This window comes from Micromys minutus (genome assembly GCF_963924665.1).
Source record: "Micromys minutus genome assembly, chromosome: 32".
Taxonomy (NCBI): domain Eukaryota; kingdom Metazoa; phylum Chordata; class Mammalia; order Rodentia; family Muridae; genus Micromys; species Micromys minutus.
This window is the reverse complement of record NC_137967.1, coordinates 4,541,095-4,565,942: the sequence shown is the minus strand read 5'-3', so window position 1 is coordinate 4,565,942 and position 24,848 is coordinate 4,541,095. Positions and strand designations below refer to the sequence as shown.

Sequence of the window (24,848 nt, the reverse complement as noted above, 5' to 3'; positions counted from 1 at the left end):
TTCTCCCAGCTTCAGCCCCAACACCATTCAGCCCTCACTCATAAAAGGGGTGGCACACACCTTTCATCCCAGCACTCAGGAGGCCGAGACAGATGGGTGGCTGTGAGTTGGAGGCCAGCCTGGTCTACAGAGTGAGTTCCAAGACAGCCAGGGCTACACAAAGAGAAACACTGTCTTGAAAAAACAAGGAAACAACTGGCATCCAGAAAGGAGACATTTGTTTCCTGTTTCTTACACAAGTCTGTCCACCCTAGCGTTGTTTCCTCCCCAGCTACATTTAGTCCACGTGCGTTCTTGACTCCAAAGAACTCTATCTCCCAGAGGCCTCTCAGCAGGCGCGAGAGGCACCAACTCCGGTCTCCAGGGAGCGTAGTTCCGCTTCACCTTTGTACTAATTAAAGGGCTCACTGGGAAGAATTAAATAAAGTGGTAAGTGGCAGATAATGAAGGAGGCGCAAAAGCGCCTGCGTTTATTCTTGGCCCTCGGGGGAGAGGCGTTTTGCTCTCTTTGCCAGTGCAATAGTGACAGTGGCTGGTAGAAGAATCTTGAGCGCCCTGCCGCGTCAGAGTTGAGACATGTGGGTCAGAGGGAGGAGGCTGGCATTTGTATTGCTTGGTTTGGGGCTGAAGGACACCGCGGGGGCGTGTTGGGGGAGGAGCAGGCTCTGGACACTCCCCAGGTCTGGGCGCGGGGCGCAGCGGCTTCCCCACACCCCAGGTAAAGGGGTGGAACTGCAAGGCTGCCGTGGATTGGCCAAGGCAGAGGTGTGTGTGCGGCAGCCGCTGATTGGCCGTGACGGGGGCGTTTGCTGCAGTTTGGAGGAGTTAGGGAGGAGGGCAGGTTTAGAAACGGAGAGTGGGAGGTGGGGGCGGGGTGGTTAATGGCTGCGGGGTAGAGTGTGTGGTGTGGTTTGGTTACTGTGCCCGGGTCAGTTTGAAGGACAGTAATTCGGCGTTGGGATTTGGGAGCAGTTGTGGCTGTGGATTCTGAGAACATTGTGCAGATTTACATAGACACAGCAGTTTAGTCCGTGTGTATGTGTTTAAATGATTTCTGGTACTGGTTATCTACCTACCTCTTGAAGATGCAGAGCTATAGATGAAGGGATGTGGTTCATATACCTAAGCTGTAGGCTGAGATCCTGTAATAAATTGATGTGTGAATTTTTGGGGGGAGGGGCTGGAAAGATGGCTCAGTGGTTAGAGCACTGACTGCTCTTCCATAGGTCCTGAGTTCAGTTCCCAGCAACCACATGGTGGCTCACAACCATCTGTAATGAGATCTGATGCCCTCTTCTGGTGTGTCTGAGGACAGCAACAGTGTACTTATATATAATAAATAAATAATTTTAAAAAAGAAAGAAAATTCTGAGCTTCACTGTCTTAGGAAACTTGGAGGCACAATGAACCATAGACCCATGAACTCTGTGTGTGTGTATGTGTGTGTGTGTGTGTGTGTACTCAAGTGCTTATCTCAGGATTACAATGAACATGTCATGTTATCTCCTTGTGCAGAGTGAGGAGTCTTAGCTCCTAGCCATCATCCTCTCTCTCCAAAGTCCTGTTCTTTTTGTTGCATTTATTTGAGACAAGTGTCTAGCTTTCTCACTTAGGATGCTTTTATATTTGCAGCAAACCTCTGCCTCAGCGTTTGGGGTGCTAGGATCCCAAGCAGGTACCTCAGGCCAGGTTTAAAGTACATTTTCTTTGACCCTCTGGCATTTACAGTGAGCTGTTCCTTTTTCTCAAAGATGCTGGCTGTTGCTTTGGCCACTTTACCACTTCCTGTGAAGACCCAATGCTTTATTTTTAAGGAAATCTTCTTACAGCAAGCAGTGGTGGCACACCTTTAATTCCAGCTTGGGAGGCAGAAACAGGAGGATCTCTGTGAGTTTGAAGCCAGCCTGGTTTACAGAGTGAGTTCCAGGACAGCCAGGGCTACACAGAGAAACCCTGTCTATAAATAAATTATAAATAAGAGAAAGAAAACCTTTTAAGGTTTCTGTGTATAAATAAATAAATAATAAAGAGAAAGAAAAAAATTTAAAGTTTTTGTGTATGTGTATTGCTTGCATGTATGTAACCGTGTCATGTGCATGTCTAGAGTCTGTGGACTTCAGAACAGGGCACAGGATCCCTTGGAACTGGAGTTACAGGCAGTTCTGAGCTATGTGGGTGCTAGGAACCGACTGAGCCCAGTCCTCTGGAAGACCAGCCTAGTAGTTTTAACTGATGAGCCCTCTTTCCAGCCTTCTTTTGTTTTGAGACAGGGTCTCACCATATAGCTCTGGCTGGCCTGGAACTAATTAGGTAGATCAGAATGGCTCTGAACTCATGGAAATCCTCCACCTCTGTCTCCCAAACGCATCGATTAAGGCGTGCCCCATCATGCCCAACAATATATACAAAATATAAAGGTCTGGATCTGTTCTCTGTGTTCTGAGCGCTTCCTAAACCTTGAGGCCCTGGGTTCATTTTGTATTCAAATGCAAAAGAAAAGTCAAGGTAAATGGGCGTGAGTGTGGCTGGGTAGAGCAGGGCAGGGTGGAGGCAAGGAGGGAGTGTATGACAGTTCTGGACTGTTCCAGCGCATGTTCTTCACAGAGTCTGAATCCCTGAGGTCCTATCACTAAGAACTGCCTGGCAGAAGTGAAGCTTGCAGACAGCAGCCATCTGCGGGAGGGGGCGTGAGCAGGGCGGGGCCGGAATGCCTTTCGCCAGGCCGCGCCCCAGGCAGGCACAGTTACCAGCCACACAGGATCATGGCTGCAGCCATACTAGGGCAGGTGGGTGCATGGCCGACCGCCGCTGGGGGCTCCGGGGAACCTGATGGGGGGCGCACTTCCGGGCGGACCACTAGCGTGAGCCTTTCCGGGTTGGCGTCATTCCTCTGTGCCCTCGGGTTCCGCTGCCGGACTCAGAGGCAGATGGGCCCTTTGCAAAGGAGTACCAGGCTTTAACGGGCGGCAAAATGGGTAGACAAGGGTGGGGTGCGAGAGGTGCCTGAACTGGGAGGTCGGGAGTGGGAGCCATGGAGGAGAGCTGTAATGGGAGAAGTACAGGGGGTTGTGGGTGCGGGTAAGATGTGGCTGGGACGTGCAGCCTGTGGGTTTTGGACAGCAGTCACTCTTGGACAAGGGGCCCAGGACCTCCGGGACTTAGTGTATGTCTTGGCACGGGGTCTTGGGTGGGAGTTAGACCCAGGATTTTATTTCTTGGAACAAAAAGCACATATGGACGCGTGGAGTGTCTAGGGCTCCCTGTACCTGGTTTTGTAATCCCAGCCGAGCTTCTGTCTGTCAAAATGATAAAGATCCTCCAAATGAGAACACTCAGTCGGTGCTCACCCATGGTGTCAGCAGCAGAGTTCTGTAGAATCAATGATCTGTTTGTTTGTTTGTCTTTTCGAGGCGTGGCTTCTCTGCATACTCTCAGATATCCTATTGCTCTGTAGACCAGGTGGCCCTCGAACTCAAGAGATCTGTCTGCCTCTGCCTTCCGAGTCCTGGAATTAAACTCCTGGGCTACCACCGCCGTGCTTGAGAGTCTGTGATCTTAAGAGAACGTGATAAATAAGGGTGCAAACAGCTGGTCATAACCTTGGGAAAAAACGTTTGCCTTTAGTTGCACCTGATTATCAGAAGTTCTTACTCCAGGCTGGTGAATTCTGAAATAAACCTTTAAGCCTCCTGGTTCTTAGTGACAGATAGAAATGTTCTGTGCAGACAGTCTTGGGATATGACAGGGACCAAAAATTAGGCTCTGACAGTTTGGTGGCCTTGGATGGGTACAGCTTTGCCATACTGGACCAATCTTCAATTCTAACGGGACAGATCTGGATTCTGAGGAAAACAGTTTTGCCCTGTAATGGAGACACTCTGAACATGAGCCTGCTCAGAGCTATGAGTACCTAGTGGTGAGTATACACGCGCGCGCGCGCACACACACACACACACACACACACAGACACAGAGTAAAGTTGTGGAGTATAAAGGAGCCTGCTGGCTGGGATTTGGCAAGGACTATCTTGCAGGGACTAGCCTAGACTGAGATTGGGATACTTCTTGAGTCTGAAAGAAACAGCCCTTTGACTTGCCAAGGACAATCCTAGGCTGTCCTTGGAGAAAAGGGGGTCAGGAAACTGCCCTGGGCTGTGTTAGGATACCACATGGCTCTGTAAAGGGTGGTCCTAAGGTGATGGGTTGTAACAGAGTCCTGAACTTCTATAGGACTGAGGGAGAGTCTGCCCTAGAATAAGGAGGGCCTGGGGCTATGCCAGGAGCAGCCCTGAAATTTAATGAGATAGCTTGGTGTGAGAACTGTTCTCTGAGAAAGGACAACACCTTACTATGATAATTACTTGGCTTACCAGTGACATCAGAGTGACCTTTTGACCAGGCCACCCTGATCTTGTGTTTGTGGTTCAGGGCTGCTGGGTTGTGAAAGGAACATGGCTGAATCTCATGAGACCCTGCCCAGCACACTCCCCTTTAATTTCTGAGCTCTGCGTCTACCCTTTAATATTTCCTGTTGCCCCTCTACCTCTTTCTTTAGGCTTCATTCCTATCCTATGGGGTGGGGAAAGAGTGTTCTTTGATCCAAGAGAAGACTGTTGGCCTTAGACAGTTGTCCCAGAAAGACAAAGGTAGGACTTCCGAAGTCACTAAAGCTCTGTGACCAGTTTGGACTTACCATCTCTGGACCTTGGCACAATGCCTTCTCTGTGCCTCAAGGCTGCATGATGTTTTTCTCCCTCCTTTCCCCTGGATCTCTTTAGCTCTGGCTGGGCTTGAACTTTCGATCCTCCTGCTTCTGCCTCCCGAGTTTTGTGAGGATGGGTTTGTGCTGCTAAACCCAGTTGAGAATTCCTTTGACTCTCTGCCTTTCCCTCCCCTCCTAGTATTGCCAACCCCTGCCCCTTGCCCCACTGCAGTTTTATTTATTGCCTGTGGGTCCTGGGAAACAGACTCTCAGCCTTGCTGATGGGTGCTTTTACCTAATTAGTCATCTCAGTGAATCTTCTCTATAATCATAACTCTTGAAATCTCTTGACCCTTTTATTTTTTTCTTGAGACAGGGTCTCACAATGTAAACTAGGCTGGCCTTAAACTCAGAAATCTGCATGCCCCCCCCCCCCCAGTGCTAGGGCTAAAGGTTCTAGGACCACCACCCTTGGATCTCTCCCTCATTCCTTATTTCTTCTTCATCATCATCATTACCTTATTATTATTATTAGGACAGGGTCTTATTCTTATATAGGCCAGGCTGGCCTTAAACTTGCTACATAGTCAAGGATGGCCTTGAGGTCCTGATCCTCCTTCCTTTATCTCCCAAGTGCTGGGTTCCCAGGATTTGTGTGCTCTGGGGAAGAAATTAACCCAGGGAGTCCTGCATGCTAGGCAAGCATTCTGTAACTGAGTCCAACCACAGCTTCATCTCTTCTTCATCTCAGTATCTCTGTGCTGCGCTCTTCAGCTTTTCTGGCTTACTCTACTAAAAGGGAAAAAAAAGAGTGTCCTTGTTTCCTCTGCTGTCCTTCCTCCATGCTGGCTACCCTACCCAGAGCGGTGGTCTTGTCCCCACACTGTGAGTGTCTGATGCAGGGTGGGAGCATTGGGCTAGCTTCATGTCACCACACAGAGACAACAAGGGGTCCTTACTCTTACTTAGATCACCCCAGAAGCTCTTGGGCACCACACCATTAAGACCACATCTGTGGCTGGGAGATGTCACTGGTGAAGCACCTGCCGGGCCTGAGTTTGATCCCTGAAACCCACTGGGTGACTCTGTCTTGTTTGCTTGTTTTTGTTTTTATCTTGTTTCTTAAGACAGAGTTTCTCTGTGTAGCCCTGGCCGACCTGGGACTCCCTAGACCAGGCTGACCTCAGATTCAGAGACTCATCTGCCCCTGCCTCCTGAGAGCTGGGACAAAAGGTGTGTGCCACCCTGTCCATTGTGACTCACTCTTAAATGTTATTGTTGGCAAGCTTGAGACCGTAGATAGCTCAGCAAAACTGGCCCACTTCGGGATCTAGTGGGGTTGTATACCTTTAACCTCAGCACTAGGGAGGACAAGACAGGAGGATCAAGGCCAGCCTGGTCTACACAGCGAGTTCCAGGACAGCGAGGACTACACAGTAAGACCCTGTCTCAACGAACAAACAAAAAAACCATGGTAGAAGTCACCCGAGGAATGCCCTCTGAGTTTGACCTCCACAGACCCATGCAGAAATGCATATAGCACACAGATAAGATCTGACCTCAGCCAGGTGTGGTGACACGCGCCTGTCATCCTGTCCTGCGCAGAATCTGAGGCAGGAAGATCTTAACCCCACCCACTGGGCTATAGATTGTGTTTGAGGTCAGTGGGTAACTTAGTAAGACCCTGCCTCAAGTCCTCTCCCCTTCAAAAAAGAAAGGAAAGAAGGAAGAAGGGAAGGAAGAAAGAAAGAAAGGAAGGAAGGAAGGAAGGAAGAATGAATCTGTGTCCTGGCCCAGATGTATCCATGTGACATTTGAGACTCACCCATTGATCAGTGGCCTCTGCAAGACTGCCCCATCTCACTGGTCAGGAACTGTTCCTGCAGAAACAGGCTGGGATCCTGTTTTCCTCAAACTTGGGACTCAGCTGCCTCTCCATGGTCTGCAGAGAAAAGCATGACGCCCAAATATCAGGAAGGGGTCACCCTCCTTACACAACCAGTCCTGAATCCCATGCTAGCCTCGGGGAAGGTCAGCAGGGATGTGTTCTGTCGGTATTTTCAGTGGCTGGCACGTGGCTGCCCTTCAGCCGCAGACAGTGAACACCGAAGTGAGCTCTGGGGTGTGAGGGAAGGTATTCCAGCTGTGTGGCTGGATGGCGTGGAAGTGGGAGCAAGCTGACTGATATTCCTAAAGAGGAAGCATTAAGACTCCCGTCTGAGGAATGAGGGCTGGAGTCGCGTAGCTGTGGGTCTAAGGGAGGAAGGTTAAAGAGGACCATTGGGTCGGAAGGAGGAGGGCTGGTGTCTGGAGCTCTGGGTTTGATAGAGAAGTACATAGGTCATTACTCCAGGGTCTGAGGGAGGAGGTCTGAGGTCTGGGCTGGCTGCTGAATTCTGGGATAAACAAGACCTACTCTTTACTACCTCTCTTCAGGTTTTGTGTCCCCCAACCCCCACCCCCCATAGCCAGGAGTGCTCCCTTACCTGCTCACTGTCCCTGGTCGTTGTCCCGTCTGAGCTGTCTACTAGCTGTGGCCAAAGTTCTCTAGTAGGAGGCACGCCTCTGTAGACTTTGCCCTGCATGGTGGAGGGGCTGGAGCTGACTTTAGTCTTTCTACGAATAGGCATCCTGGTGGGGACGTGGGCAGAGCACAGATTGTCTAGAATGCACTGCGCCTGGGACAGAGCTGACTTCAGGGGCCTCCCAAGAAAGAGGTGGCAGACAGGTCCCAGGACCTCTATTCTTCCTGGCTCTCACCTTGGCCATACTTATTTCTCTCTTCACCCTAGGTCTGGGCCCGAAAGCTTCTGCCTATTCCCTGGCTTCTGTGTGGGCCCAGAAGATGTGTGTCCTCCAACTTCAAGGTAAAAGGAGACCCTGTGTCTAAGGGAGGAAGCCTGGGGTCTGTACCCCTATGTCTGAGGGAGGACAGGACTCATCTCTCAGGGGTCATCTAGCTGTCCCCTGTTGGGTGCTGTGAAGAGCTAACACTGTGTTTCTTGGGTACCTGCCCCTTTTCTGTGGGTCTGAAGCCGAGGTCCCGCGGAAGCTGAAGCCTTGCAGGCTGATGACTCCAGGTCCCTCAGGTACCGTTCGTTTGTTTTTTTTTTATTGTTTTGCTTTGTTTTCCCTTAGGCTGCAGACCTCCAGGTCCAGGTGACCAGAGAGCCACAGAAGAAGCCAGCCCCTAGCCAGCCACTGCTGTTTGGGAAGACATTCACAGACCACATGCTGATGGTGGAGTGGAACAGCAAGACAGGCTGGGGCCCTCCGAGGATCCAGCCCTTCCAGAACCTCACACTGCACCCAGCCTGCTCCGGCCTTCACTACTCCCTGCAGGTAGGACCGGCTGCCTCTGTCCCCAGTCCGCTCTGACTGAGGGAAAGGCCAGCTCTCGAGGTGGCTTTGTACATCCCTTCCTCTGTGGAGCTGTCGTCTCTTCCTGAGATCACCTGTGTTCCGGGACACAGGTGAGGTGACAGCCAGTCCCCAAGATGAGCAGATCCTGCTTTGTTGGAACTCTGTGCTCTAAAGAAAGTGGAGTCCTCCCCGCAAAGATAAAAAACGTAGAACAGACAGCTTACGCAGACAGGAGGGCTAGGCTGGCAGACCTGTGGGGCAGTGGAGGCTCAGGATGTCAACAGGGCCACAGAGGAGATGAGCTCAGGAGGAGTCTGAGTAGGAACAGGACCAGCCTGGATAGAGTAAGAGCCCTCGCAGGCCCTGCGGGAGATGGTGTGACTACAGCACTGGGGGAGGTCGAGGCAGGAGGGCTGCTCAGTTTTGAGGCTAGCCATGACTCCAGAATGAGACCCTCATTGGGATCTTTCAGTCTAGCAATCTGATTTTCCTGTGACCGCTGCTGCCGTGTGATAGTCCATCCGACAGTTGTAACCACGAGCCTTTCTACGTCTACCCTAGCTCCCAAATAATGATGTGGAGGCTTATGTTTATTTACAATGCGCTTGGCCTTAGCTTAGGTTTGCTCCTAACTAGCTCCTAATTAACCTGTTGATGTCATTCTATTTGACATGTGGCTGGTTAGTCACCTCTCTTCAGTTTCTTCTGTTTGGCTTCCTCTGAGTCCAAATGGCAAATCTCCCACGTCTTTCTCTTTCCCAGAGTCCTCTCTTTATCTGGAAGTCCCACCTTCCTATTCTGCCTTTTGCTGTTCTCCTTAGTGTTTTTATTTTAACCAGTCAGAAGGTGCCTTAGGGAGGATGGAGACCCAGCTTTACACACTGTGCAAAAACATCACTCCAGCATCTCCCCTTTTTAGTCCAATGACTGGTTCTTTCTCTAACATCAATAAGCTATACACAATAGGAACAATTATGAAAACTGTCAGATAAGAGTTACATTCACAGTGTCCAGTCCATACGGATTTGGCAAACTTGGAGAAAGTGCTCTACTAGCTGTCCATCTGTCCTGATGAGTCCAAACTTCTGTACCTAATTCACTTCCTACCAGAACTTGTATTCATCAGCCTAAAAATGTCTTCTTAGACCTTTTTTTTAAAAGAGTTAATTTTTTTTAGATTTATTTATTTATTTATGTAAATACACTGTCAGTGCCTTAAGACACACCAGAAGAGGGCATCAGATCCCATTACAGATAGTTGTGAGCCACCATGTGGTTGCTGGGAATTGAACTCAGCACCTCTGGAAGAGCAGTCGGTGCTCTTAACCGCTGAGCCATCTCTCCAGCCCCGTCTTCTTAGACCTTAAATTATTTTCTCAAACTTAATTTAAACAACTTAAATTTAATTGTGAGGCTATAACTATCTGTCTTCAAGCTCATCAGAGACCTGAGAAGGAATAAGTATGACCTTAGTAAACAGGAAGTGCAGAGCAAGCAGCTTCCAAAACTATAGAAATGACAAGAGTTTGCTGGATACCCGGACAGTCACCATGTCATTGGAATGTCATCTTCATCCTGGCCTGGCATGTGACAGACTTTTAGGAAGGACTGGCCTACCTTGTGTTGGGAAAGTTTGGCAGGTGACTTCCCTGTGTCCTGCTTGTCCACCGTTTGGACAGCATGCTGTCAGCAGTTGAGGCAAGGGCAGTCCTTTGGCTGGTGGCAGCTTTGCCACAGAGAGGCAGACTCCAGATGGAGGTTCTATGATGCGTGTCATCTTCTCAGAGATAGAATGGGGTGAAGCCAGGGGCAGACATGTCTCACTTATGTACATGAGTACACTGTCGCTGTCTTCACACACACCAGAAGAGGGCATCAGATCTCATCACAGATGGTTGTGAGCCACTGTGTGGTTGCTGGGAATTGAACTCAGGACCTCTGGAAGAGCAGCCAGTGCTCTAACCACTGAGCCGTTTCTCCAGCCCCCAATTTACAATTTTTTATTTATCCTAAACAGTTTGTAATAGTAGCTTTTAAGGACTAGAACTTTACATTATGTTTTTAAGTGAATCCAACCTCCTTTACTTTGTTTCCTCCCTGACCAAGACCATCAGGAAAGCACAGGGCTTAACTGAAGTCCTGCTTGGAACAGAGGAAGGCTGGACCACTGGGGTCAGCAGCTTTGAAACTGTCCTGGATGTAGGTTTTTGAGAAAACAATCTGAAGTTGGATCACCTGGGCTACTTGTCTTCTTTTGTGTCTGGTCCTTTTGCTCTGTTCGCATAAAAAAGCTTTTAGAGGTAACAAACATTTCTGCGTCAACACATGTACAGACTATGCAGTGTCGGCAAGTCAGTTAAAGATGTCTCTCTGTTCTTTGAGCAGGTGAAGGGTATCAAAAGGGACCACGCTTCCCAAGTCTGTTTGAACTGTATGACCACATGCGACATAAATCTCCATCTGTGCCATCTGACAGGACGGCACCATTAGTCCCAAGGACTCTGTAGCCAACTCTGTAGACTTAGTGGCTGTGCTCAGCCAGTCTCAGAGCTGTTCCCACGCAGAGCTGAGATATAAAACAGCATATATTTTACCTGTTGTGTTGTCTTCTTGGTTTTTTTCTTCATGTTTATAGTCAAGTATATAGGTTTCCCCTAGTCCATAGCGTTTCTTCTCCTTTTGAAACATACACAAAACCTCTCCTCTAAGCAACACATTTCCCGCCTTGCATTCTGAAGTTAAGACGTCCCTAAAATAAGTAGACTGGTCTGTTTCAACAGTTTTTTTTTTTCCCTCATAATCCAGTGCCTCCTGATTGCTGCTGCTCTTTTGTTTATTAGCATTTCAAAATGGGAAGTTCATAAAACTATGTAATCTATGTCTAGGGGCATTGTTACTTTTCCCTTTATTCAACAGCCCTCCTTTTTTTTTAAAAAAATTTTTTTAAAAGATTTACTTATTTCATGAATGTGAGTACAATGTAGCTGTCCCCAGACACACCAGAAGAGGGCATCCTATCTCATCACAGATGGTTGTGAGCCACCATGTGGCTGCTGGGATTTGAACTCAGGACCTCTGGAAGAACAGCCAGTGTTCTTAACCGCTGAGCCACCTCTCCAGCCCATGAGCATTGTCAGTCTTAAGGCTGGACAAAAAGCAACATGAGCCATTCATTTCCTGTCCACCAAGGGAAAACCGTTCTGAAAAACAACAAGAAAAATCAAAGCCTGACAGGACAAACAGCTGCTCAGGACTTAACATTTCTCTGTCTGTCTGTCTCTCTCTTTCTCTCTCTCTCTCTGTCTCTCTCTCTCTCTCTCTCTCTCTCTCTCTCTCACACACACACACACACACACACACACACACACACACACACACCTGCTCCTATGGATAAAACAAGAGATTCTAAAGATGCCAAAAGCCAGATACTTTGGTAAACTACATCAATGATAAGAGACCAAAGTTAAAACTGCAGTTAGATGAGTTGAGATTGAAGGCTTAGTGGATACAGGAGCAGATGTAACAATAATTTCACAAGATTCCTGGAATCCAGCTGGGCCACTTCAGAGGGTACACAACTCCTAAAAATTGGGACATCGTCTCAGTGGGGTCTAAAATGGATTGGATGCTTAGGACCAGAAGGTAGGTAGGAAAATTAAAGTCATGTGTTTCCTCTCTGTTCCCTGTGTTCCCAGCTGGTCTTTCTTCACCCCCTTCTTTCTGGACCCCTTTCTCTGCTCCCCTGTCTGTCTACCTCTACCAGAGTCTCGCTCCCCCCTTCCCAAATAAACCTCCCTTATACCAAAAAAATAATAATAAATAAATAAATAAAAATAAAGTTATATGTGGCTAATGTAGCCATGAATCTATGGGGAAGAAATCTATTTCAACATTGGGGAACATAGATCAGCATTTCCCCAGGGTCGGACACAGGCTGCAGAAGAGGAGAAATTCCTAATAAAGAAAATAAATATTATTGAAGACAGGGCCAGACAAGGCTGTCACTAAGCAGGATACAGCCGAGGCTGATGCTTCAACTTTATATGGGGAAGCCACTGTTGGATCACCAGCTGCCCCACCACTAAAATGGCAAACTGACAACCATGTTGGAATACAACAATGGCCTATCACAAAAGGAAAGTTACAGGCACTAGAACAGCCCGTCCAAGAACAGCAGGAGGCTCTCTCCCTCCCAGAGTCTGTGTCTGTCTGTCTGTCTCTCTCTCTCTGGAAGTCAGTCACCTTTGTTGGGCATTTGGGTTCTTTTCAGCCTGGAAATAGAGAAAATGTTGCAATGAAGACCAGCAGTTCTCTTATCTTTCCCTCTGACTGCAGTGTATCTCTTGCTAGTCAGTGAAAGCCATTTTGAACAGGTTGCTACAGTATTCTCCTTGGAACTTGTATCAATTCCCACACTGCTGCCCAGGCCTGTTTCCGCAGAAAGATGCCTTGCCTATAGCCATAGAGGTTTAGAAGTTGTGGGTGTGGCGCAGGCCTTTAATCCCAGCACTCAGGAGCAGAGGCGAGTTTGAGGCCAGCCTGGTCTACAGATGGAGTTCCAGGACAACCAGGACTACCATTTGAGATCATTTTGTGTGTGTGTGTGTGTGGTGTGTGTGTGTGTTGTGTGTGTGTGTGTGTGTGTGTGGTGTGTGTGTGTGGTGTGTGGTGTGTGTGTGTGTGTGTGTGTGTGGTGTGTGTGTGTGTTGTGTGTGTGTGTGTGGTGTGTGTGTGTGTGTGTGTGTGTGTTGGCAGGGGTGACAGCAAATGGGATATCTTCCTCGATTGCTCCCCATCTTGCGTTGTTTGATTTTTTTTTAGCATGGTTGCTGGATGCTGAACTCCGGTCCCCAGGACTGTACAGCAGACACTTCAACAACCATCCCAGGATCCTCAAGTTCATTTTAATTTGCATTTCCCCTCTAATTACAAATGATGCTGGGGCCCTGTAGTTAAGAGCGTGTATTGCCCTTGCACAGGACTCGAGTTCAGTTCCCAGCACCTACCTCAAGCAGTTCGCACCTTGAAACTTCAACTCCAGGGGACCAGATGCCTCTGGACTCCATGAGCACCACATTCTCACGCACCCATCCATACACACACACACACAACACAGAATTAAAAATAAAATACATCTTAAAAATATTTTGAATAAGGTAGATGATGTTGTGCATATGTATGAAATTCCCAAAGAATTGTAATTAAAAAAAAAAAAAAAGACCCATTGCTATTTCCTGTCCTGTAAACCGTCTCTCAGGCTGTGTTTTCTACCAACCTGGAATTTGTTTTAAAAGATTGTGTTTTTAATTTATGTGTATAAATGTTTGTATAAACAGTGTTTGTGTGTTTTTGTGTGTGTGTTTGAGTGTGTGTGTGTGTTTGTGAGTGTGTGTTTGAGTGTGTGTGTTTGTGTATTTGTGTGTGTGCTTGTGTGTTTGTGAGTGTGTGTGTCACTGTACCAGCAGTTCCTGCAGAGGCCAGAGCAGGGCATCGGTTCCCTTGGTGCTGGCGTTCCAGATGATGATGAGTAGGTGCGGGGAATTTATCCTGGATCCTCTGGGAGAGAGTCAGTGTTCTTAACCACTAAGCCGTCTCTAAGACTGGATCTCCTCTTGTAGACCAGGCTTTCCTTGAACTGGCCTTAACTTGGCGCGGTCTCCCTGCGCCCCTGAGGAGTTGAGATAAGGGGCTTTTGTTACATGTCTGCCTTGTCCTGTGCTTTCTGGCATCTCCATGTCCCCCCGACCCCCATCACTCTCCCCTTCTGTCTCCGTGTGCACCCATGTGTCTTTTGCTATCTCGATGCTGTGGAGTTCACCCCTGAGCACCCCCCCCCCCCCCGCCTGTCTCTGCAGCTCTTTGAGGGCTTGAAAGCGTACAAAGGCGTAGACCATCAGATACGCCTCTTCCGGCCCTGGCTCAACATGGACAGGATGCTACGTTCTGCAAGGCGCCTCTGCCTGCCGGTAAGTGGCCAGTTCGTCCTAGGTGAGAGGGCGGGGGGGGGGTGTGATAGAGAGAATCTGGACCCCTGACTCCTATGGAATCCACCCAGGACTTTGACAAGCAGGAGCTGCTGGAGTGCATCCGCCAGCTCATTGAGGTAGATAAAGACTGGGTTCCCGATGGCAATGGAACGAGCCTCTACGTGCGGCCCGTGCTGATCGGGAATGAGGTAGGCACTGCTGTGGGAGCTGGCATGCGGAGGCTGAGCCTGGACCCAGGGTTCTGAGGGAGGAGGCTCTGGGTCTGAGGGAGGAGGAGACTGAAGTGAGGACCCCTTGGTCTGATCCTGCCACTTCGCCCATCATAGCCCTCGCTGGGTGTCGGAATGGTCACACAAGCCCTCCTGTTCGTCATTCTGTGCCCTGTGGGCTCCTACTTCCCGGGAGACTCTATGACACCCGTCTCTCTCCTGGCGGACCCCTCATTTGTCAGAGCCTGGATTGGTGGAGTCGGTGACTGCAAGTTGGGGGGGTAAGTAGCTTCCCACATGCCCACGGAGTTGTGCCCTGGAGCCGGAGATACCGCAACAGGGCGAACTGTGGTACGCCTTGTGCTTCTAGGTTGGGGCTGTGCCTGGGTGCTGGGTAGGAAAGCTATTGTCACTGGCTCTGCAGCTGGGCTCTGGGCTTTCTTTGTGACCTTTGCCATTCCTGGTGCCTGACACTAAAGGTCAAAGGAGAAAGGAGCACCGTTCCCTTGAACAAATGAGCCCAGAGATGGGAGGGACAGTGGGACCAGGACTGAGTGATCCCCCTGGAAGCCTCTAGAAAGCAAGATGACCATTAGGTCTTCCTGGGTCACCTGTGCTGTCTCCATGCATAATCCCCCCCCAACATGACTTGGGTCCCATCTCCATTCTGACCCTCTGGGCGTCCCAGCCTTCCGTGTTGCCAAAGGCCCTGACACAATATATTGTGAGGAGGTGGTTAAGTCTTCTGGGGTCAGGTTGGGTATAAGCTACTGGCATGCTGGGACAAGTAGGAAGACTATTGTCTGTGGACACACAAGAAGACTATTCAGGTCACCCCAGAACACATCTGTGAGGTCTTCTGAGGGTCAGGCCATCTGTTAGCTGCAGCTGGTGACACAGATGAGGCCCAGCCGTACCCCCTGAGGGCAGGTGTGCACCCTTGTGTTCAGATCTGCAATCTCAATTGCAGGGTTCACAGGGTCTTGTGAAAGCTCCATTTAAGAGGTGACACTTCACCTGTGGTTTCTTGGCTACAAAGGTAGTAAGAGAAGCCAGGCATGGTGGCATACAGCCATATATGTCAGATAGTCATAATGCCTCAGTGGGCTGAAGCAGGAAGGCCACAGAAAGAGCTGTGGGTTGGGCTTAGATGGCTCAGGGGTTAAAGGCACAGACTGCTCTTCCAGAGGTCCTGAGTTCAATTCCCAGCAACCAAGGATCTGATGCCCTCTTCTGGTGTGTCTGAAGACAGCGATAGTACACACACATCTAAAACGAATAACTAAATCTAGGAAGCTGCAGGCTGTGGATCAGCAGCTGATACCTAGTATCCTCCTGTGGAGGACTTCAGGGGTGGCTTAGTGGTGGAGCCTAGAATCTCCCAAAGAGGGGTTAGGGTGGAGCTTAATGACAGGAATATTTACACGGAGATCCTGAGTTCAAAGAAAGAAAAAGAAAAACTGGGCAGACACTTTCTGACCACACTTGGCACAGGAAGAGAAACAAGACCAGTCTTTGCACAAGGCTCAGAACATGGGCTGGGGTCCTGGCCTTGGACACTAGGAGCCTTGTATGAGTAAGGAAAGTCTGGTGCAGCTAACACACCACAGGTTAAAACAGGACGAGAGCCCCTGTAGGGTTGCCCAGCTCTCCTCCCATCAAGAGGGTCAGGAGTTCAACACTAGCTTCAGCTGCAAGGTGGTTCTGAGGCCAGCCTCTGTTATTAGAGACCCTGCCTCAAAGACAAAAGAACCAACTGTGTACGGTAACATAAGCCGCCCTGCCCCCTTTAAAGATTTATTTATTTATTTATTTATTTATTTATTTATTTATTTATTTATTTAATGTACATGAGTACACTGCAGCTGTCTTCAGACTCACCAGAAGAGGGCATCAGATCCCATTACAGATGGTCGTGAGCCACCACGTGGTTGCCTAGAATTGAACTCAGGACCTCTGGAAGAGCAGTCAGTGCTCTTAACCGCTGAGCCATCTCTCCAGCCCCAACAAAAGCCAGGGCCACACAGAGAAACCCCGTTTTAAAAAATAAATCCGAAAAAAAGAAGTGTGGAGTAGAGCAAGCAAACCTCCTTGGTGTCACCACGCCTGTGACCTTAATCTCAGACGCTGGAGAAAGGAGGCAGGAAATGGGGCCGACCACACAGGGCCCCAACCTCGACCCCACTATTAGGTTAAGAAGTCCGTCTGGCAGGTTTAGAGGCGGCACTGTGAGTTCGGGAAGGAGACTGCTCCTCGGTCGTGTTGTGGGGAGTGTGGGGAATTCTCTGCCCAGTGTGACCAGGCTGCCTTCCAGGAATTACGGCCCCACTGTGGCGGTGCAACGAGAAGCCCAGAAGAAAGGCTGCGAGCAAGTCCTCTGGCTGTACGGGCCGGACCACCAGCTCACCGAGGTGGGCACCATGAACATCTTCGTCTACTGGACTCATGAGGACGGAGGTGAGCCCACTCATGTCCCACCCCACACCCCGTACGAGGGCCTGTCTAATTCCTTCCTGGTGGCAAGGCCTCGGAATCCTGCTGTGACTTCTAAAAGAAGGGGGAGATTGTTTAAGGGCGGGAAGCAGTGACACCCATCTGTCCTCCCTGACGTAGTACTGGAGCTGGTAACCCCCCCACTGAATGGCGTCATCCTGCCTGGAGTGGTTCGACAAAGCCTGCTGGATCTGGCCAGGACTTGGGTAGGGCCCGTGTGGCACCTGAATCTTTGGATCTAAGCGTCTTGATTGTGGCTCGGTGGTGGAAGCCTGGCCCTCTGCCAAGCCAGCCCTCTTTTCTCCGGGGTCTCTGTCCCGTCCCCGCGCCTCTGTCTTTCCCAGCAGCCTTAGGGAGGGGATGTTCTGCAGCAGGGCGAGAGTCTGGGTACTGGAGTGTTTCTGGGTCCGTTATGCAGGGTGAGTTCCGGGTGGTAGAACGCAAGGTCACTATGAAGGAACTGAAGCGAGCGCTGGAAGAGGGCCGCGTGCGAGAAGTCTTCGGCTCGGGCACCGCCTGCCAGGTCTGCCCGGTGCACCGGATCCTCTATGAAGGCAAGGTGAGGCAGAGCTGCCTGGGTAGGTGGGAGAGAAAGAGGGGGAGTGCCCCATCCTCATGGCCCTTCCCCCCCACCCCCCAGCAACTTCACATTCCTACCATGGAGAACGGGCCGGAGCTCATCCTACGCTTCCAGAAGGAGCTGAAGGCTATTCAGGTGAGCTCCTGAGCTTGGGAACACCAACTCTGATTAATGGCTTCTTTCCCCTGAACACCTGTGGCCAGAAGCAGGGGAATTTTTCCTGCCTCAGGAGTTGTAGGCCCCTTCAAGGAGTCTCTGAGGCTTCGGGTCCTAAAGACAGAACCCCCCTTTTCACGAGACTCTGGGATGTTGGCCACAAAAATAAATAATAACAAAAATAAAAAGTTTCAAAAAGGAAGGGAAAAAATGGGCCTCCCATGACTCCCTGGGATTCTGGGCTGTCCCTTTGGCCTGGCAATCTTTTTTTTTTTTTTTTTTTTTTTTTCTTGCCTGTCCCTGGCCTTGTGGGATTCCTCTCACAAGCCTCTGGTGCATTCCCAAGAGAGCTTTTAGAGAACCTCTGGGCTCATTTCCCGATGAGCTGGACCAGAGGTGACTGGGTATCCTGGTCCCGTGTTGGCACCTAGCACAACACAACTGAGCTGAAAACTACCTTTTCCCAAGAGCCTTCGAGGCTTTGCAACTCTGTCTTGATGCTCCCTTTGTTGGTGGGGGTCTCTGGGCCAAGGACTACACTTCCCATCAGGCACTGGGGTGAAGCTCTAGGAGCGGTCAGCTTGCGATGCTCCACGGCCTACTGGGAGTTGTAGTGCAGTGTAGTGCCGCTTTCTCATTGAGTCAACTTCGTTGTCCGGCAGTACGGAGCCAGTGCCCATGATTGGATGCTTCAGGTGTGACGTTATGGGCTGTGTCCTCCCTGGTTGGATCCGCTGACGCGCAGCATCCACTCCAGCGTACTCGCCTCCCAAGAGGCTCAAGAGAAGTGCAATAGGGAAAGGTCGGCTCAGACTGCTGGATCTCTGGTACCCTCACGTGGACGTTATACTCCAAAGCCTTAAGGGCGGGACCCATGCCATTTGGACCCCACCTCCAATTTTGGGTCTCAGGGCTCAGCTGCTCCGCGTCTGTTCAAAGGAGAACCTTGGCTTCTTCTCGATCTCCGTTCTCAGGCCGGATCCCCGGTGCTCGTCGTGTCTCCCTCCCATCCCCCTCTCTCTGTCCTTGCTGCAATTCTGAAATAAAATGCCAAAGAACAAGACATTGGCTGTCATGCTCTAAGCTCTAAGCACCATCCTGGGACATTAGGGGCTCACCCTGAGGACTTCTCTGACCTGAGGCTTTCTTCTGTAATTTAGTATCGAACCCCGCTTACTGGATTCTCCCTGCACTCCTGTCTGGGGTACAGTCTTACAGTGGCCACACCAGGTCTCTTAGGATCTCTTCTTACATTTCATTGGTGCCCAATCCCTGTAATGTGTCAGAGGTCAGAGGGACATCAGCTCCTCTGACAGGGCAAGCTACCTACTGAAGCGAGTCCCTGATTTGTTGACTGTTGCAGGAGTTAGAAGGATCACATCACTGTGATTTTGTGGTCCCAATCCCTGCCTCCGCGCACACACACATGCTTGAATAAGGTCCACATGGGCTTCTAGAGAGAGGCCATTAAGACCCGATGCAGATCTGGGTTCAAATCCTACCTGTTTTCTGCCGGCTTTGATTTTGGGCATGCCATTTCATTGCTGATCAAATTAGCCGGATGGAGAGAGAAACTGCAGGACTATTGGGCAGATGTGATCAGGGCAAGGCTGCCAGCAGCCTTGGGATAGGAATTCCGATTTCTTGGGGCCCTAACTGACCTATTGCCACATCTCATTCCCTTTTACCAGTTATTGCTCAAGTAAAGGTTAGGGGCCAAGAGGACCCAAGGGACAATCTACAGGCCCCTGGGAAACGGTCTTCTCTCCATCCTGTAAAAATCCTCTTTTTTTTTTTTTTTTTTTTTTTTTTTCTGCCAGGCAGTTATCCTTAATCCCAGCACTCGGGAGAAAGAGGCAGGTGAATCTCTTGAGTCCAAGGCCAACCTGGACTCTAGAGCTCCAGGAGAGCCAGGGTAACAGAGAAACACTGTCTGAGAAAACAAAACTCCAACCAAACAAAAACCTGAAACACACGTTTCTGTGATGGGCTGGCTGCAAGTGTTTTGCTGAGGGCTCATTTCCTCCTCTTGGCTTCTGGCTGTTCCCTGCTGCCGTCAAGGTCTTGTGTCCTTCACTGGGTTCTTGAGATGGTCTGAGGATCCCTACATTTGAGGGACAGGGACATGGTTGTTTGTTCGTGTAACACAAAAATAACTCATTTCAGGCTGGAGAGATGGTTCTGCGGTTAAGGGCACTGACTGCTCTTCCAGACGTCCGGAGTTCAGTTCCCAACAACCACATGGTGGCTCATCAGCATCTAGAATAAGATCTGGTGCCCCCTTCTGGCCTGCAGGCATAATGTCAGTCAGAAATACATATATATAATAACTCAAAGACCAGGTCAATATAGAGGATAAAAATGTATTGTAATCAAGCCGATACTGACCTCTGACCCTGAAGGGACCTTGTCTATCTAGGTATAAAGGGTTGGGCAAGGGAGTTTCCATCAGTCTGGTTAGGAGTTGGTTCTTAGGCCTGGGAACATGAACTTAGTTTGGTCCTGTCAGAAGATGGAGAAGTTGTCCCTGAGATGTCTGCACTCAGACTGATGTTTACCACAGAAGCTGCTCAGCTGTTGGGAAGTCCCCAGCTGCCCTAGGGCTTGGGACCTGAAATTTAGTTCCTCTGAAAGACCCCCGGAGGGTATCTTCTGCCTGAAGAGACCCGTCCCAAGGAACAGCGAGACCACTCACTTCGGATGCAAATAGCAAGAGGTTTAATTTACACAGGTACCTGTGGGCACACAGTCTCTCGGAGGACTTGCGCGCCGGACAAAGGGGCAGTCCCCTTTTTATAGGGCTTGGGGGGCAGAAGCAAGGTACAGAAGCAGAAGCATAGCAACAGGGTTCTAATTGGTTAGTTTAAATGTGGCCAGGGAGTGAACCCAAGGACATGGCTCCAAGGACACAACTCCTGGTTCCAGTCGGGGGCTGCAGCTTATCTGAAAGCTGGGCTTGTCTGAATGTCTTCCTTTCTTTGTCTATTGCTAGCTGGCCGCCCACCGGTATCTTGCTTGGCCACCTGGGACCCTGACCTAGCCTGCCCCGTGTGTGCACAGCCTTACAGACCCAAGTTCTCGGAAGAGGAGGGTGGCCTTGGCCCCTCCTTTGGGATAGGGAGTTGTTTTTAGTCCTTGCCTCAACATGTGTGGCAGGATGTCCTTGCCCTGGTCCAGGTGGTCAACTGCAGATATTTTTTGTTTTAACAGAGACTGGGCTGTCCTCTGGCTCACTTTTGTTTCAGTATTTTTTCATCCCTGCCTGTTCTGGACCTAGCAAAAAATGGTGTTACTGCAGCTAAAGCAGGAGGGGGTCTTTCACCTCCCTGTGACTAGGATGCTAGTACTGAGAAGAAGTTTCTTTTGCTTCTTCCCAAGGAAGACCACCTGGCTTCTTTGTAACTTTCCCCTGCCCTGAGGTGGTTCAAAAGTGGCTCCTTCTGGATGCAGAGTCTGGTCATCTCTGTTATGGTATGGGTGTGGCCCAGCCAGCTCAACCACATCCTGGCTCTTAATCTTGGGTTTTGAAGGTTACTTATTTTGCCATGGCAGCAAGTTAGGTCGATAAATGGATGGCTATGTAAACATGTAATGGGTTAAATATTGATTTATCAAAATATTTATTTATTTGTAGGAAGCCGTTGGCGCCAATAGATGGCGCCAGCTTCCCGCCCATTGTTCAGCCTACAAAAACCTTTCCCCTCGTGTTGCTTGGCAACCACATAAGTCACAGCCCAATCTCGGGGCACGTAATTGAGCTACAGGAGGATGCACCAATCAGGTAGCAACACAAGTCTCTTAGGTATATATAAGCAGTGCATTTCTCCCCCACGTGAGGAGATTGCGGGAGATCCCACCAGGCAAGCACCTAGAGAGATCCCCTGTTCAGAGAGAAGTTTCCTGCTCAGGAAGTCCCCTGCTCAGAGTGCTGTACAATAAAGGTTGTCCGCAGAAGAATCTGTTTGTTGTTGCACGCCTGTTTCGGCTGGCGGACGTGGGCGCGCGACATTTATTTATTATATGTGAGTACTCTGTCACTGTCTTTAGACACACCAGAAGAGGGCATCAGATACCATTACAGATGGTTATGAGCCACTTTATGGTTGCTGGGATTTGAACTCAGGACCTCTGGAAGTACAGTCAGTGCTCTTAACCATTGAGCCATCTCTCCCACTCCCTAAATATTGATTTTTTTTAAAAAAATGCATCAATATTTTCTCCATTTTTTCTTTTAATTGTGATTGAGTAAGCACCCATAGAGATAACCCACACAGGGCAATGTTCTTGTCCTCAATGCTTTTAAAAAAAAAAAACAACAACAAAACGTTTACTATTTTATGTGTATGTCTGTTTTGCCTGCACGAATGTCTGCACCACACGTGTGTCTGGTGCCTAAGGAGGCCAGGAGCCTACTAGAGCCTCTGGAACTGGAGTTGCTTGTAGTTGTGAACTGCCACATCACTGCCTGGAACTGAACCCCGGGTCCTCCGGAAAAGTGGTTGGTGCTCTTCCCCGCTGAGCCATCCGTAGGTCGATGTCAGCCAAGGTGATACATGATTGGACAGTAGAGAGTGGGGCGGGGACAACGTTTTGGTAGGGCTGCAGAGAAGGAGAAAGGGATATTCAGGAAGAAACAACATGGAAGCAGACGTAGATGTTTCTCTCGGCGCATCTCCATATGGATAAAGGTTACGAACATTTTATAAGGGATGGAATGGTACAGGATAATCTGACTCATCTAGGTGGGCAAATTATACCATACCAATCAGATCAGAGTATTTTGGTGTGTTCTTTGATGTGGCGACTTCATTGAGTTCAGAAGAGGGTGTAGCGGCGGGGCGCACAAAGCTACCATGGAGCTGGGATGTGTGTGTGCAAGGCTTGGCAACAACCCGCCAAGGGAAAGTGAGTGAAAACAACACGCTGGGGTGGTTGTGGACCACCCAGGACAAAGGCAGCCAGAGCAGGTGGAGCAGAGCTCCTGGGCCAAAGGAAACCTCAGAGTACTTGGGGGCAGCGTGGAGCCATTGAGATAAAAATACCCTGCAGTGCCATGTGGCACTATGGTGCCTGCACTAGCGGGGGAGAAGAGGTATGTGTGTGTGTGGTGAGAGATTATATATGTATATATATTATACACGCATGCGATCTCACATACACACACACACACTGAAAGAAAATGAAAAACCCTTTTTCATTTCTTATCTTCATTAATCCATTTCGTGCATGGGCCTGTTTTTGCCGGGACCAGATGACGCCTTTCAGAGTTCTCGGAAAGAAGAATTCTCTCCTTTTACCGCGTGGTTCGGGAGATGGAACTGAGGCCGGTAGGGTTGACAGCCAGAGCCTCCACTTGCTGAGTCATCTCACTGGCCACAAACCAAAGATTTGAAACCCCGGTCGGTCTGTAAGGGAGCCCTGGGGAAGCACTCGGGCCAGAGGCAGTGGCCTGGCGCCACCTGGAGGCCAGTTTGGGGTACAATGTCTGCTGGAGAAGTCATCAAGGTCAAGAATCGTTTAGAGAATGAATTTCCAAAACCAGCTGTCTGTTAATGGTTAAAACATCTGCATAACGATCACATGAGGGGTTGTTGGGCGAATAACTAAGTGATTTTTCTCAGCAAGCCACTGTTTTTTGTCTTTTGAGATGGGATTTCTCTGGGTGGCCCTGACTGCCTGGGGTAATCTTATGAACGCAAGCGCAGGGCTCTGGATTAGAGGCTGGAGGATCACAAGTTCAAAGCTCTTCTGCGCTATGTAGGGAGTTCATGTTTCAAAACAACAACGACAAAGAAAAATGACCGGCTAGGCTCTTACTGGCATCTGACACATTAATAGTTTTGTTTTCCTTTTAAATTACTTATTATTTTTTCTCATGATGCATATTTTTAATGTTAATATCAGGAACATTTTAATGTTAATATCAGTCTTGGCTGCCAAGACCGATGATGTGAATTTGATCTCCTGGAATTCACATGGAGGAAGAGACAACTGATGTATGCTCTTTCTTTCTCTGGCTCTCTCACGGGTGCGCGCACACACACACACACACACACACACACATGCACGGTTATACACCCACACTCAAATATACACCACAGAGAATTAAAAAAACAGGGACCAGACCGAAAATAGTATGTTAAAGTACACAGCAGCTAATAGACAAAAATCGTAAACAACTCAAATGTTCACCAACAAATGTAATAATCAAAAAAACGTTGTATTAACCAGGTGTCTTAGTGAGGGTTTCCATTGCCGTGAAGAGACATGCAAACAGAAGACTGGCTTCCAGGCTGCTAGAAGGGTCTCAAAGCCCACCCCCAAGGCAGCCTCTCTCATTGAATTGAAGGCTCATCATTTGGCTGACTATCTAGGGGGCTGGGATGAGCCTCTCTCCATTAGACAAAGCCATAGTTACGCGCATGCGCAGCCATGCTGGGCTTTTCCGGTAGATTTAGGGGACTCTCGCTCATTCACCCACAGAGCACCTCTCCAGCCCGTTTTACATTTTGAGGTCTCACATTCCAAGCTGGCCCCAAACTCACTATGTAGCAAAAGACAGCGTTGAGGACCCGATCCTGTTTCTACCGGCAAGCACCGGTACTGTCTGCCAGCTCACGTTAGGATTTGTATTCCTTCACTAAAGGAGATGGTGAGTGACACATGCTACAACATGGATGACCCCAGGGAACACTAAGTGGAGGCAGCCAGGCACAAAAGGCCACTGCGTGGTTGTTTTGATTGTTTACATGAATGTATGACGTAGTTTTGGCTTGTCTGGCAGGACCATGGAATGGGGGCAGAGTTGCCCTTTGGGAGATTGCTGGGAATATGTGGGAACTAGGCAGGGATGATAGCGGCTTGACTTTGTGGTTGTACTAACCACTGTGGGATTTCTTCTCTAGTTACAGATAAGAACTCTGAGGTTCTGGTGACAGGCAACTGAGGAAGCCCAGGCTTGGCCTGTGTCCAGGTAGCTAACCTCATAAGCTCACCGTTTGCTTGTGACCTTATTTAATGTTTTTTTTTTTTTTTTTTTTTTTGTAGTGTGGGTAGAATTTAGTGTCTCTCTCATGCTGGGAAAATTCTATACCCATCCCCCATCTTCTTGTGTGTGTGTGTGTGTGTGTGTGTGTGTTGCAGGGCTGACCTTAAACTCCAACTCCTGAGAAAAAAATTAAGCCCTTGAGCATTTCATCCTTGGTTAAACACCCTGATTCCTCCTGCCTGTCCCATTCCTCAGATGGCTGTACTTGGGGTTCCCTGATGCTCCCCTTGTCCATTTCTTCAGAGACACAGTTTGAGAGCTCCAGCCAATCCGATCACTGACTGCGTGTGACACGGCTGATCGCTAGGCAG

General features: G+C 49.3%; 1 protein-coding gene across 2 annotated transcripts; it reads left to right on the top strand.

The window, feature by feature from the left end:
- Positions 1 to 371: 371 nt before the first annotated feature.
- BCAT2 (branched chain amino acid transaminase 2) lies at positions 372 to 18,550 on the top strand. Of its 2 annotated transcripts, none has more exons than XM_080908882.1 (11): positions 372 to 429; positions 7,494 to 7,568; positions 7,840 to 8,043; positions 13,920 to 14,030; positions 14,120 to 14,239; positions 14,378 to 14,541; positions 16,575 to 16,717; positions 16,874 to 16,959; positions 17,172 to 17,312; positions 17,394 to 17,468; positions 18,152 to 18,550. In XM_080908882.1, the coding sequence occupies exons 3-11, from the start codon at positions 7,933 to 7,935 to the stop codon at positions 18,188 to 18,190; spliced, it is 990 nt and encodes a 329-aa protein (XP_080765008.1). In that variant the 5' UTR covers positions 372 to 429; positions 7,494 to 7,568; positions 7,840 to 7,932; the 3' UTR covers positions 18,191 to 18,550. The 2 variants fall into 2 exon arrangements, with proteins under 2 accessions (XP_080765008.1, XP_080765007.1); XM_080908881.1 differs by lacking the exon at positions 372 to 429 and adding an exon at positions 2,710 to 2,786.
- Positions 18,551 to 24,848: the final 6,298 nt, after the last annotated feature.